We start from the raw sequence: 15,977 nt of genomic DNA on the forward strand, positions 1-15,977 counted from the left end.
AAAGTTACATACTCCACTCCATTTTTGGGGGTAAATTTTATGATATTTTTTTGAGTATAGAGTATTAAAATAATATTCATGAAAAATTATATAGTTGTAGTTACAACCGAAAAATACTATTTTGGTGACTGTCAAGAGTGATATATGAAAATAAAAATATGTTTTAAACCATTGTTTCATTATTTTAATATAGGTTACTTGAATTTCAAAAAGAAGAGCAGAAATGCCAGTAGTCATAGATACCCCACAGTCTGCACCTCCTGATGGAGGATGGGGCTGGGTAGTGGACTTCGCATCTTTTATCTCCATTGGATTTTCATACGCATTCCCCAAAGCCATCACGGTGTTCTTCAAAGAAATTCAGCAAATATTCAACACTACCTACAGTGAAATTGCATGGATTTCATCGATTATGTTGGCTGTTATGTACGCAGGAGGTAAGGTTCTTTGGAATCCATAAATTTCTGTGTTAAGACAATTTCTCCATGCCACAATGTTTTACACTTACTTTCTTGGTATATTAAAGCCTTGTTTTTCATATTAGTGTCATTTAAAATCAACTAAAAGTATAATTAGAATCAAATTTTTAATAATTTTAGTAATTCAACTGCCTTGAACTATTTACATAATTCTGATCTTATTGGTATATTTATATGGATGAGGATTTCTTTGCACAAAGTAAGATTTACTAAATTATGCGACTTCCAAAAGAGGTACTTTTCCACTTAATTTGGAAGAAAGTATTTACTATGGTATTAGTATAATTTCTTACTATTGCTACAGTTGATAGAAATTCTTCTGAATGAGAAACTCAAGTTGTTGACAATCTATAAGCCCGGGAAGTATATGAAGTACTTCATCCTAAGATGTAAAACTAGAGCGTTATCATGTACATTCTGGATCTATTCAGGTTTGTGTGATAGAAATAATTTCTTACCTCTCTAGTAGTTATTAAATATGACATTTTAAAATTTAAATGATCACCTTACAATTATCTTGTTACATTTAATGTTCAAATGAGGATGTAATTCATGAATGAATCAATGTGCCATGTCACTTCTGAATGTTAAAAATATATATATTGGCATTAGTGCATTATTATGTCATCTATCTTTTTTAAATAAATGTGAACAGCAGACTAGACCATCTTCTAGATTTGTTAAAAGTCATTATTTAAAATATTTAGATTTGTTTTCATTTTTCAACTGCGTATTTGACTTTGAGAGATAGGTATAGACTCAGCATCTAAGCTCTTAAGGAAATCATACAAATCATGTGGTGTAATTTCTTACTTTACAGGTGAAGATAATATGGCTCATAGTGACAGAGCTATACCATTAGTAAAAATACCCGATATCTATTAGTATTTACTTTCAGCTAAGGCCTTTCTAAATGCTTGCTATGTGTTATATGACCCAATCCTCTTAATGAGCTATAAAATAAGTATTATCTTCTCTCTCTTCTATAGCTGAGGAACTAGTTAAAATCATTTTGCCAAGTCAAACAGCTTATCAGCGGTAGATAGAAATTGAGACACCAAATGCTTCATCACTATGGTCTTCTGATTTCTCGTATCTTCCTCTTTACCTCTAGAAAGTGACAGAGTCAGATCTAGGCCAGGCTTTCTACAGACCTAATTCAGGTGCTTCATCCACCAAGGTCACTTGTTTAGTGACATAATAATTATTCTCTATGATATTGTCTCTTTATGGTACTACCAAGGTAAAAATTGCTATTCCAATAATCCTGTATGTGTTTTCCACTTTCTGTGTTTACACTTTCTGTCAGTAATTTTACATTAATTTCCTTTAAAAGTGGAAAAGCAATTCCAGGCCCACTGCCTACAAGATAGACATGTTGCTAAGTACCATGTCCACTGTTGAATGGAGACCTCATACACTTATATGTTTTGTTGGAAATAATATCCATGTCTTCTCCTGATAATTAGTTTTTAATCTTTTAACCACAGGAAAAAAATGTTGGCACATTTAAAACTGTAATCTCAGTATGAAAACAATTCCTCTTAGGTGGATGCAGATAAATTTTTCAGGAACACACTATTTAGAACAAAAAAGTCTGATCGATTCATATGCTCTAAGACACAGATGTTTGTCCTGCTACTAAAGTGGCAGTGTTTTTTCAGATGTAGTCCACATTTTCTGCTTCTGAAACATGGATCACTTGTTAAAATGCATAGCCCTGGGTCTGATTCCAAACTCTTTTTTATCAGAATTTCTGTTGGTAGAGTCGAGTCCAGAAACTTGCATTTCAACAAGCATCTCTGAAAACCACTGCACTCTATGTACAACATAGGGATTCACTTTTGTAGAAGAAAAGCAACATTCAATTTAAAAATATTTAAATTTGTCTTTAATATTTGAAAGATTTCTATTTATAGGGGCCTTTTAAGTTGATGATTATAAAATAAATTCAAAGATCATCAGGTGAAAAGGTATGTACTTTACTATGAAATAGGACTCTCTATGCCATGTGACTGAAATAATCTGTTCAATGTAATGCTAATTATGTTAGTTTAGAGAACATCTAAGATCTGACACATTCATTAGGGCTTAGTATTCAAGCTATTAATCACCATGGTGGGGTCACTGGGTAAGACAGAGGGTGTTCAGAGGCCTGGCCTGTGATGTCAGGGCTGGAGTCTCTTGTAGTAATTAGTTGGCATCTGGGCCTTGGTAACAAGGTATTATTATTTTCCCGTCTGATGTCCGAATTAAAAATGAAACTAATAAAAGGTATGCAGGAAGGATAGAAAAAATGCAAATTATGTTTATCCTTTACTTCATTCTTAGAATAATGGCATTAAATTACACAACCCATCTGGCCATCCATATGGTCTCCTGGTGCTCTAACGGGTTTCAGCAAATAGGTCAAGCAGAGTGATCACCCCATTGATAAAGCACTAAGTAGAAGTAAAAAACATATTACAATTTAAACTTTCCATTGTTTAGATGGATATAGAGATTTATTTTGTAAACAGTGATTACATAGGATTACCTTTTAGTACAATGTTTATCTTTGTTACTCTAACAAAAAATAATGTGAACATGGTTAGCTAAATAATTACCGAACACAGATTTGGGACCACCAATCTCTGTGAGTGCCTCATGTTATTCTTCTGGTAATATCTGTTATGTCTTGGAAGAATCAACCATTATAGAGAGGAGAATTGTCTTTGTCTCCATAGTAACTTTTTATTTTCTGTGAGCAGTGACTGCCAATTGTGCTAAAGTAATGATGATGGTTTTGTGATGGGACTACACTATGAAGGGACCAAGCATTAGACCACTGGGTTTATATTACTGGGGGTCAAGAAGCAAAATGTTTTAGGCATAGGAGGATGGTGGCTGTAATATACAAGGTGTATTTTTCTATTGTTTTTAGGTGTAAATAAGCACATTGTATTATTTTGCTTTGTGCTCTAAATATTTTGCATAATAAAGGAAACTATTAAGTCATATAAGGCTGTATCTTAGAAGCAATAATAAAAATAAGCCCATTCCTATGTTTGAAATAGGTAGGGCTTTCATCTTAGCTTTACATAAACCAGAAAGTACCAGTAACTTGAAACTACTTGGACAGTCCTGAGCAAGCAGGTTGGGTACCCCCTTAAACCTATGCCATGGTAGATTATTTTTCCATCCATGAACATAGATATTGCTAAAGTTTTCCTAGGAAATACAGTACGATATGGGGGAAACCATTATGCTCACTATCTAGCCATGAGCTTCTATGTATTTCCCAGCTTCTTTACACTTAGGTTGTGTGTGACCAAGTGACAAGTTCTGACCTATGAAATGTGAGTGCAAGGATGTATGTCATCACTGGACACCTGGATAAGGCAATTCTAGCTGGTGCTCATCTTCCTTTTCCCTCTTCCCTACTGCAGCAACCTTATTCCATAGGACATGGCTACAAAGGGAAGATCTTTGGCTCACCTTGCAGGAAGGCTTAGATTGTTGTTTAAGTATAATAATAATTATGTAAATTATAGGTGGGAACTAGAACAGACTACGGAATGTCATTTAGTATATACTATGTCATAAGAAGTTTGGCGATATGTTTGTTACTTCTTCTGATCTCTGTTAGAGAAGAGGAAGGCTTCAGTATCTCAAATATAAAAAGAGGTATAAGTGGAAATCATCACTGCCAGTTTTCATTGGAATAAAAGTAAGAGGCACAGATGTAGGGATCAAATCATGCCCATTCAGCTTTCTATGATTAGAGGTCCCTTTGTCCCTCTCAAGACAGGAGTGGAAGGAGGCAGAGATCAAGGACAGATCACAAATATGCTTAGACCTGTGAAAGTTTTCCAGGAGATACTTTCCCTATGAAGGGCTGATAATCTAGTCCAAATAATATTGGATTATAATTAAATGTTATTTTCAGCAGACAAAAATTTAAGAAATTTTATTGAATCCTTTTTTTTTTTCTATATGTGTGCTTTAGATAGTGAACATTTCACTTACTGACTTATATAAAGAACCTAGTTATTAATATATGGCCTGGCAAGAATATCTCTTCTGGTTTTTGTCTTAAAATTTCTCTAAAACATATTATTATATTATTACATATTTTATGCAGATGTATTTTTGTTGCAAATGACAGAAACCTGATTCAAAGCCTTTTAGGTCTAAACAGAAATGTTCCTGCATTTGAATCAGAGGAGCAGCACAAGTACCAGTGCCTTCCAGGTCAACTAGTACCAGTGATTTCTGTTTGCCTATCACATTTCTCTCTCTCCTCCCTGCTCTGCTTTTTCCAGTGGGGTAGCTTTATTTATTTTGATATCCTCTCCCTGATACAGGGAAGATGATTACCAGCATCTCAATCTCATGTTTCACTTCCAGATTTGACATGAGAGAGAATGGCCCTCAGGTGGGAAAGTGCATGTCAGGTGGTTCCAGTTTTCCCCCACTATGCACATCTCCATGTATGACTGAAAAAGCACTGCGAGTTTTGATTTGGAGGTTATGAATAAATTTCAGTGAATAAGCAAGTTAGATAATATGGAATTCAAGGTAATGAGGATCAATCATACCTGTAGACTTTTTCTCTGATAGAATTAGTTTCCTGTGCTGTGTAAAAAGATTTGGGGTTACCCAATATTTTTATTATAGTTGTTTCATTTGTTGTTTCTGGGACTGGGACAAGTCTGCACAACCACAAAGCTAATTTACATTAGCATTTATGTAGATAGACTTTGATTATCACCCTGGATTTTACTGGTTCTTACTAAAATAATACAACTTTCTCTCGCTATTTAAGTAATAATGGATACATTTAGTCACTAGTCACTTGGACAGCATTAAGTGTAAAGCTTTGATAGATTTTTGAAGACTGATGCTAAAGTGATGCTCCATAGCCTTCGTTGTTCTGATTAAAATGTGCTCTGAATATTCTGGGAATGTCTAATGACTATAGTATTATGTTGGTTTCTGTTCTTTGGCCTCATCGCTTATGTAACCTATAATTAGATTAGAAATTCATGCGAGAGACCGAATGGAAGCAAGCTTTATACTATCTCAGCACCCCAGCAGTGAATGTGCATTCTTGGAAGGCTGAAGAATAAATCCAGTAAATAGAACTCTGAAAATACTTTAGACTCATCAATTCTCTTCAAGTGATGAGTAAAAAAAAATCTGTAAATAAAACTATGAGTGAAATCTAGATAATGAACAAAGGGAAACAAAAGGAAAAATATTATATATGTGTCAGTTTCTTTTGGAGTTTCTTTTAATTTTTCCAAACTTCCACTAGATAACACAATGTTCACGTTCATGACTTGCATTGATACAGAAGCATAAGAACCATCTATAGACCAAAATCATGAAAGCATCTTTTTAGTTTTTTTTTTTTAATTAGGAGGGAAAAGAAAATCATAGAGTAAGTTAAAAATATTTGAAATTTTTTTTTTCTACTAGTATAAGATATTGTAATACTAGTGGAAAGAGTAAATGGTATGTGCTATGGAAATGAGAGTTGTGAAATCCATGTGATGGTTACTTATTTGGCTTGGGGAAAGAACTAGGCTACAGAAACTATTTTTTGAAACAGAGATCTGTCTCAATGTTTCAGACGTCTATCATCTTCCAAAGAGTGGATATGGATCTAGAGATTGAGGAACTTTTCAAAGCCTCTGTATAGTCTTTGTCTCTTCTTATCCGGGACAAACTTTGTTTTTTTTTTTTCCTTTATCAGAAGTATTCAAAGGGTAGAATTTTAATATCCACATTTAGAGTGATTGTGAACACTTAGAGGTTGTCATTAACCTTCCAAATCCTTCTTGGTACAAGGAGTATTTCATGATTGGTGTAAAATACACTTAAAATATCTATGTAGAGTTAATTTTGCCTTTTCAGACAAAGAATAACAAGTTCAATGAGATTACTCAGATAAAATGAGAAAGCTTTTCTCATGAACACTGCTCCTATCAAGAAACGATATTAAGTACTTTTATGTTGTAGCAAAAATGTTACTTAGAGGTGTTCCTTAAATTAAACATGATCTGTTTTAGAAGCTGGATAAAACTTTTCAGGGGCAGTATAACCTCTGCTCCTTAAAGATGGCTTCCATATTATTTCAAACACAATTGAACTGGAAGCCTGAGGCGATTCTTGAGTACTTACGAAATTGCTTTCCCTGATAAAATAGCATGGTCCATGCATACTATTAACATTCCAAAATATGCTTCTGGGAGAAAAAAGGAAATTGTTTTTATTCAGTTTGTTTTTAAATTCATATCTGTGACCTCTTATTTTGTCTCTTTGACTAATTTTATTCTCCTAGGTAAAAATGAATGAAATAGCCATTAATGTTAAATAATTATTGTATATAGGTTTTAAAAAAAATTTATCTACTTATGAAGAAACAAATTTGAACATAGAAATGCTTTTTGTTTTATATATTTTTGGCATTCATTCTTCTTTGGGGAATCAGTAGCAGTGGCAAAAAAGCTTCTTGGAAAGAACCCAAATTTCTGTTTGGTTTCAGACAATACTTTTTTATTGCTTTAGCTGTCATATTTTTTTACCTTAGAATGAATTTAATAAGACCCAAATTAAATTAACTAACCATTTGAATATTAGTTTTATCTTCAGTGATACCTATATAATATTTATGAGCATCCAACTGTAATTTTTTTTTTGTTGTGTATTTTTTAAGAGGTGTTCCTTTTTTTCCACTGGCAGTTTGTTTCGCTTTTTCCTTTGTAGTGCATGATCATTGGTTTTTAAGTGAAAATTCCACTTTCAATGGTGAAAAACAGTTTTTGTGGACTAAATTCCTAAACAAAAGAAGCCCCCGCTTTTTTTCTTTTTCTTTTTCTTTTTTTTTCTTTTCAGAGGTAGAGTGGTTTGGGCATGGACTTGGACTTTGCTATGTTGAGATTCCCACACTACCACTTACTAGCTGTGTAGTTCTGGCAAGTTACTCAATATATCTCTGCTTCAATTCCTTATAAATAAAATGTTCATGCATTTTTTCATGAGTATCTAGTTCTGAACTCTGTTGATTCTTTTCAACTCCCCTAATTAAACACAAGAAAGAACAGTGTGGTTATCTGGGCTAACATATGTGTCATCTAAATTTGTGTATTTTGACGTAGTGTTCTAGCGTTGAGCTTATTTAAGGTGTTTTGAAAATTCAAAATTATCCAAATACCTGGACAGCATCTCCAGCATGGAAACTATGAAAAATGGATTAAGAAGGTAAGAAAGTATCATATGCCAATGTTGCCTTAGATTTCGACCTAAAATAATTATAGAAATTAAAAGATTCATCTTTCTATTACTTAGGCAAAATTTTGTCTGTATTTCTTTTCGACATTGTCTAGGTTTGATGGTTTAACTTTTATTCCATGCTTTATGTTCTATCTTCTAGGTTTCTTTCTCCACCTTTCTTATCTTTTTAATACAATAGGCTGAGAAAAATCTATCTTATGTGAGAATAAATAACTCACAAAATTCATTGTAACTGCTGAGAAACCATTGCATTTTATCTCCTTTTGCTATGAACGGCTATGCATTTTTAAGAGATTTTAATACAATAGGTGCACAAAATGGAGTACCATACTCAATAACATAATACAGCCAGAGAAAATTCAAAATGGAGAAACTAAAATGATCAAAAACACATATTTGTGAGTTTGTGTTGTTTTTGAAATAGAGAATACTTCTATCAAGACAGATAAATTAGATTTTGTCTTTACAAGCTAAAAATACCAAGTCTAAGAAAAGATAATAAAATGATATAAAGTCCTGAAGGGTATGGATTATGTGAATAAACGTGTTAACTAAATTCCACAATATTGGAATTGCAGTGAGAAAGGAGAAGGAAAAATAGGGCCCAAGAGAAACCTGAAATGGTAAATTTTATAATATAAGAGAATGATAACCCAATAGAATTTATGATCTCAATAAAAAGTGAATTAGACCAAATTTTTAACAGAACCAAATGAAGCTTTGATAAATTTATGAATGATAACTAGACATAAACACAGGTATTTAATCTGTATTCTTAGCAGTCCAGCTATATTGGAGATCGTTGAATTACAAATTTACTAAGAATGAAATAGCATATTAATTTTCAAGGAAATATTATAAATTGGACTAATACTCTTGACTTTAATTAAAGTTCATATTTCTGTTCACTTTCATGTTTTAGTGATATAAGAATTTCTTACCACTATTCCCCATTTTTTTCTTTCCTAATCTTCAGGTTGAGGTAATGTGCAACAGCCATATTGTCCATCAAATCCATTATGGCATTGCTGTCAAAAGAACACAGAATTAGAAGGACAATAGATTTGTCCTAGTTTGGAATTTTCTTATGTTATTGTTACTTATGTATTTGTAGTTGACTAAAATTTCTTATTAGGTCACTTTTTTTTTTCCTTGTAGCACACATTCATGAACTTGGTCTGTTTTCTTGAAATAGAATATAGTCTTATGAAGGCATAATTAGTTCTCATGTTAATAGAAATATACCTTTCTATTATTAAAAAGGAACAGTCATGATAGTACAAACTTCTTATGTCACTAAAATATGCCCTGGCAGTAGTAGGTGCTTAATATTTTTTGAAGGAATGAGCAAATGGATCATTATCAAAATTATTGTAATAATTCTAACATAAGCTGTGAAAGACTGAGTTCTATGCCTAGCTATGCTACTGTATAATAGTGTGATTTTTCAGAAGTCACTTCCTTTCTTAGAACCCACATTACTTCATATTTTTTATTTCATTTCATAAACATGTATTGAGCTCCTGCCATGTACCAGGAATTATGCTAAACATTGATATACAAAGATGAAAAAGACGTGATCCCTGACCTGTAGTTTCATCCAATGAGGAAGAAAGGGAAGTAAAAATGATTGAATCTGTGATATTATGAGGTCACAATATAAATATGCAGAAAATTCTCTTACAAGTTCTGAAACCCTTCAGCTATTTTCTATGACAAAATTCTAAAACAATCGTTATTTGTTTTTAACTGTTTTCTGTTTGCACAGCTTTTTAAAATTTTTCTATTGCCTTTCTTTTCATGTATCTAAGTAGTATTCTGCTTATAGTTAGAGAATATTGTATAAATCCTTCTCTTTTCATTTCTAAACAGGCATGCAGGTCATAAAAGCCGACAGTGAAAATTTTAATTGTGGAGATAAAAATATATTTATAAATAATATCATTACATGTAATATATAATGTGTATATATATAAATCTTTATATATGACAAATATTATAGATAGCTCATCAGCTTCTAAGCAGTCATGTACATGTTCCAAGAAAACTTTGGAATAGGAAGGCCTGAAAGACCATGGAAGTACAGAGTAGCTTTTTGTAGATCATCAATAGAATACAGCTTTTGTGTCCATCTCTTATTCTAGTACTGAGGATTAGATGACAGTGGAATAAATGATACTGTTAATGTGGTAAAGCAGGATGCTGTTTCACCTTTCATACCAGCCAAAGAGCATATCAGATGTCTCCCCTGAAAGCTTAGCTTGTTGTCATAGTTTAATATCAATTTTCAAATGCATATATGTATGCAGAAAGAAAAAAGTTATTAAATAAGAATAATAACATTAATATATACAATATGTTTTTAAAAAAGCACATCTCAATTTTATCCTGAGGTTAGTCTTCAGATTTTTATATCAATTATAGAAATAAAAATTATCATTGACCTTGCTAATCTGATGTATTACTGCCCAATTAAATATATCATATGTTCTATATGATAGAATTTGTGGTAGACTTGCTGGAATCAGTTGTGTCCTTATATCTGAGATGTTTGCCAAGCTGTAAAATAGAATAGGGCTAGAATTTAAGACACCAATGTGACTCTGTAATTTAATTATATAGAGCATTATTAACTAGTTAATGATGTCATGAGAATGTTTTTATTAAAAGTATATTTCAAGAGATGGTGGAGATATTTTTGCATTGTAGGAATAATTTCTTTGAAATTCAGATGTATATGGAATGTGTGCATTTAAGAATATAGCAATAACAAAGTCCCATATAGGTTCTTTTTGCTTGTGAAATGAAGGTGAAAATAGAAAATTTTTAGTTTATGAAATATAGGTAAATTAGATAAATTTTGCAAAGCGTACTATACCATGCTTCCTACTATGTATTGAATTACTCAAAAAATGATAGCTATTGATATTCCAGTGCCCAAGAATTATAGTATACCAATATTATTGAATAAATGCTTTCCCTTAAGAACACATTCATCTTTAATCACAGAGATAAAGGGAATATTTTTGCTAATATTCATAAATGAAGGGATAGAATGTAGCTGATGAGTACTTAGTGTATCACGTTATTGGTATAGTTTATCATTAAACAGCTAGAATCCATTTCCAAATCCATATAATTTAATATTATTTAAAGAAACATTTCACACTTTGAATCATAATTTTGTGAATTCATTCACATTTACAAAGTGAAGGAAAGTCTCTTCCACTTGACTGCTGCTTTACTTTACAGATAAAAAATGATTTAAGAAAGTTATGAGTTTTCCAAAAGCCACATAGAGAGTAACAGTGGTAGGACTGAAGGCATCTGCTCCTGACTTCTGGGCTTTTGTGGTGTCATCTCTCAGGATTATTTCTCCTTGTTGGGTCAATTCTCATTTTTCCTATTGAAAATAGTACATAACATTGTTCCATTAGAAATAACTGCCCTTAGTCAAATTATTTTCACCACAAAAAATTTTATAGATTTAAAATAATTTCTGTACTATTTAATTACACTCCGAGATAAGTGAGATGTATTTTGAAAATTGTACTGAAGAAATGTAAGGTCTAAAGTGATTATTATTACTATCCTATTTGGTGAATAATCTTTTAGTTTTCAACATGTTTAAGCCTTGCAAAAAATACTAGCAGTTATTCCATCACCCTCCTTAGTATTGTTTGACCAAGCTACTTATTTTTTTTCCTCTTAATCATATCTCATAAATAAGTCCCTTAGCCTTTTAGACATTTCGCTTATTTCTCCCTGAACTGACTCCCACATGTTCCTATTTTTATCATTTATTTTTTGAGTGTTGACAGTTTACTTGGCACTGTTCAAAACAGAACAGTTTGCCACATTGTATTTAGTGTGGTCTCAGCAGACCACAGAAAGAATGTAGACTAAACCATTTCAATCAAGTTTGGGATATGAGGAAGAGATCAAAACTATCAGTTTGTGGGTAGAGTTCAAAAGTATTTTTTCACCTCAATTTTATTTTTCCTTTGACCGTGTTTAAAGTTATCTAAGTTGTAGTGAGGAATGAGTCCATGTGGCTAATTTCGGTTGCCTTAGACTTTGGAGTTCCAGATTGCTTCTCTAAACTCCAATGGTGTCCATGTAGAAAATTAAAGCAACTTGGAACTCTTTGGGGAAAGGCCTTTGAAATATAAAGAATGGCTATTTTCAGTTAGCCAAAGTGTATGTTCTTTTACCAATATTTTAAACTATTTTGCATCATGAATATTTAAAGTTTTTAGGTATAGATTGACAGACAATCTTATCACTATTCTCACTGCATTTGGATATTGAAATATATCATCTAAAATCTTTTTGGCCAATTTCTGATCCACGAGATTTCATGACTCTGTTAATAGTGAGCAAGTTAAGAAATAACATTCAAAGTTAAAAGGCTACAGATAACTGGGCACCAGGAAATCTGACTTCTAGTCTTGGATCCCCCACCTCTAGGCTGTCTGGGTTGTTAACCGTGAATGTTCAGGTTCTGCTTCTTCTTCCTGTCCTAAGATCTAGCACCCACAATTCAACTCCTCCAAAAGCGCACCACTCAATAATCATTACTTACATCTCTGAAAAAAATTTAAAAACTTTGTGATACAATATTTTGAAATAAGATTGTCCAGAGATTTACACTTAATGGCCAATGCATAAATGGATCAGAATAGAGATATGCGAAGTTACTTTAAATAATAAGGAAGGAACTCTAGGCTGTTATAGTAATCGTACTAAATCCATTTAATTATTCAAATAAAAATTATATTCAAAAGGAGTGGTCATGAGACAAAATTATCTATATCTATCCTAACACTACGTCCCGTGACAAAGGAACTTTAGCCAACTGATACTGAGTTTTACAATTCTGTTAGTGAGATCATTGGAAATATGAAGTGGATATAAATGTTGTATTGAGAAGGAATAAGAGTGCATATTCAGGTAGAGTGGGGTTTTCAGTCACGAAAAATTGATCTGGTCCCTGGTGATGACTTCTCTGGTGTCACCACAAGCTGACTGTGAAGAGGTAGATTCTGGCAGAGGGAGGATAGGTGTTTTGAGGACAGAAGGAGTGGTATGGGGAATCTCAGACAGTGGGAGAGCTAGATTACTTGAAAAGAGTTGAAAACATAATACAAAAATGAATGCAAAATTGTATTTTATAACTCAGGAATACATTTTAAATGCTGTCTGTGTGCTTTGTGATTTAGATGGCAAACTGCGGCGGTATAAATAGTATACTACTATGAGGTTCCTGAAAAGTCCTATTAATTTGAGCCGTATTTAATTTCTACCTCAAAAATATAGTTTTTATTTTTGAAGAAATGTTTTTTGCTACTAGGAAATATAAGTATTATTCTCATCACAAGCAATATATGAATATCCTTCCTGAAGTCAGTGTACTTCACTGGATCATTTTAATGTGCTTTGGCTTAAGATATCAATATCGCTCTTCAGATGACAGGTGATTCCAGTAATGCCTGATGTCTAAGCATCATTTATAATACAAATGGTGGGGAGCCTCTGGCTTAATGGCCACTAATTTATTTTGAGTTTATGATGCATTGCAGCCATTAGAAAGAATGAAGCCACTTTACAACAGTTCACAGGGAATAAGAGTTCTGTTTCTGATGGGTTTTATTTCTTGATGTCAGATAGGAAAATATACTCATTTCAAAAGAAAAAAGGTTGCAATAAGATGAGATTAAGTTAGAAGTCTGCTAATTCTATGTAACATCATGCTGTGTGACACATTATACACTGTGCTTGATCACAGGTAAACACAAGGGTGTTTTTAAATGAGAGACTGTGGCCCTGTTGGTTTTGCATTATATTCAAACATGAATTTAAACATGCAATTGTTCACTGGAGGTTGAAGTATTTCTTGCTTGATGTTTTCTGTGTTCTTCAAGTGAGTAGTTTGAGGTCATATGCTGAATAATGGCAGAGTAGGAGAAAGAGAGGCTTAAATTTTAGGAGATTTGGAAAAAAATTAAAATAGCAATTGCATATAATTTGAGTGGAATAGGGTAGCTGAGCAGCTTGGAGATAGATACTCCTCAGTTAGATAGGTAATCATGAATTTCAGTTAATGACAATTTCTTACTAAACTTTAAGGAAGTTAATCTTAGTCAACATCAAATGACTACTGCAGTTCTAATGACTAACTGGTGACATTATCAGAAATCTGAGAAGGGCAGCTTGCTGTTGGCAACAAGACAAAGAATGCATTCGAACTCATTTGCAAAGTGAGGTATGTCAACAATAGGAAGACTTTTTGCTTTGAAAACTTCCCCAAATTCATCAAATTAGAGGATTAAATTATTTCAAACAATAGCACCACTTTGGCTATTAGATATGATGTCTGTTTAGCCATACTTGTTTAGCCATACTTTTCAAAGGTAGAAAGGTAGTACCAGTCAAAATGAATATCATACCCTAACAAAGATGCAATGGCTCAAACAACTCTCTGGAAGAATTACTCTGTGCTATATCCTCACTCAGATTCTCCATCCTCATCATTTTATTTTCTCCTGCAGGTTTTAATTATTTTAATTAAAAAAAATTTTTTTAAATAAAATTTTATTTTATTGTGGTGAGAACACAACATGAGAGCTACCCTCTTAACTTTTTATGTCATACAGTATTGTTAACCATACGTACAGTGCTGGATAGCAGATTTCTAGAACTTATTTATCTTGTTTAACTGAAACTTTACGTATATTGCTTAGTAACATCCCATTCTCTCTTCCCCAAGCCAGTGTCAACCATCTATGTTGGCAAGGAAGGCATTCCAAGCAGAAAGGATTAGAATGGATATGCTAGGAGAATAGGAAGTTTAATTTTCTTTTGTTTTTTTTCTGTATCGTTAATGTCTAGAATTATGTTAAAACATGGTATACTCTCAATATTTATAAGATATATTAAAAGAACAGCATTCACAAAGATAGTAGACCATGAAAAACGTAAAAAAAAATTGTGAAAAATTGTGAAATTGAAGACTGGTAGCAGAATGAATGGGCTATATCTCCTTTTAAAGTATTTAATCAATTTTGAAGCTGATAGGCAGTCAGTTAAGAGTTTTAAGAGAAAAACCATGATCTATAATATGCTCTTTGAAAGACCACTCTGGTCATCTATTTGTGTCCAGTAAAAGGTCGTGTGAACTTCATGTAAGGAAACAGAGCAAAGATGAAAAGAAGGAAATGATATATTTAAGAAATAGAATTGGTAATACCTTGTAATTAATTTGATGTCAGCTATGAAACACAAGGAGTAATCTAGGATGATGTCTAACTTTCTGGCTTGATTGAATGGATAGTGATATTGAATGAAATCAGGAAAACGAGCAGAGCAAATTTTATTTCAGAGGCTCAAATGAAACAATATTTGTGACTCAACTGATTTGAAGTGTCAGTGATATACAGAGTCGAAAGTGCTAAAAAGGGCTCGTTTGTCCTGTTTGATAGTCATTAAAAAATTCTAGTCTGAAATTTTGGATTTGGAACCCTCAAAGTAGTTAAAGTCTAAAGAAAGCTCAGAAGAATGAGAAGATGTTTTTGATATTTAATGTTGAGCCGAGCCAAAGCAGATTAAGTTAGCATATTATTACTATTGTCATAGTCATCAAGAGCATCTTAAGAGTATATCAGTTTAGTTCTAGCCATGTTGGCATTCTTGATCATGCACCTGAGTGAGTCTAGCAAAAATTATTTTGGTTTTCCTTTAAAGAATATTGACAAAGTAGACAGCATAATAATTAGGGGTTTTATGGAAGAAGATGTTCTTACAATCTGTTATTAGGATAACACTCTAATGAGTGTTATTTATGGAACAGAAATAGATTGCCTCTGTTTGCAGTGGTCACAGAGAAACTAAAATTATGTTTTTGTTAGCACCTGGATTTTTCCAATTCTGTAAATCATATTAATTGATTATGGTTGCTAAGAAGTACACAAATAAGATTACTAGTCCAAGAACAAAACAATCCAGACAGGTTTTGTGAAACTAAGTCTAAACTCAAACATTTGTTTATATCGCAGCCAAAATATACTGGCATTTCTAGAAGTAGTTATAGATTTTGTAGTCCCTGAAATATCATAAAATTTGAAAGAAACTTTTTTGAGAAAAAAATATAAAAGCGTCTTTTCAGATTTTGCTAAACATATGACCTTGTGAATACATCTCTAGGCACTCCCAGGACCT

The 15,977-nt window shown here is 32.6% G+C and overlaps 1 protein-coding gene across 1 annotated transcript in view; it reads left to right on the plus strand.

Moving 5' to 3' along the window:
• The first annotated feature begins 223 nt into the window (after positions 1-223).
• SLC16A7 (solute carrier family 16 member 7) overlaps positions 224-15,977 on the plus strand; it is a 30,798-nt gene continuing 15,044 nt past the window's right edge. Inside the window, exon 1 of the mRNA XM_011358177.1 lies at positions 224-437. Within this exon, the coding sequence (XP_011356479.1) occupies positions 224-437 (214 nt within the window). The remainder of the gene's footprint in view (positions 438-15,977) is intronic.

The sequence above is a fragment of the Pteropus vampyrus genome, unplaced genomic scaffold, assembly GCF_000151845.1.
Source record: "Pteropus vampyrus isolate Shadow unplaced genomic scaffold, Pvam_2.0 Scaffold37, whole genome shotgun sequence".
Taxonomy (NCBI): Eukaryota; Metazoa; Chordata; class Mammalia; order Chiroptera; family Pteropodidae; genus Pteropus; species Pteropus vampyrus.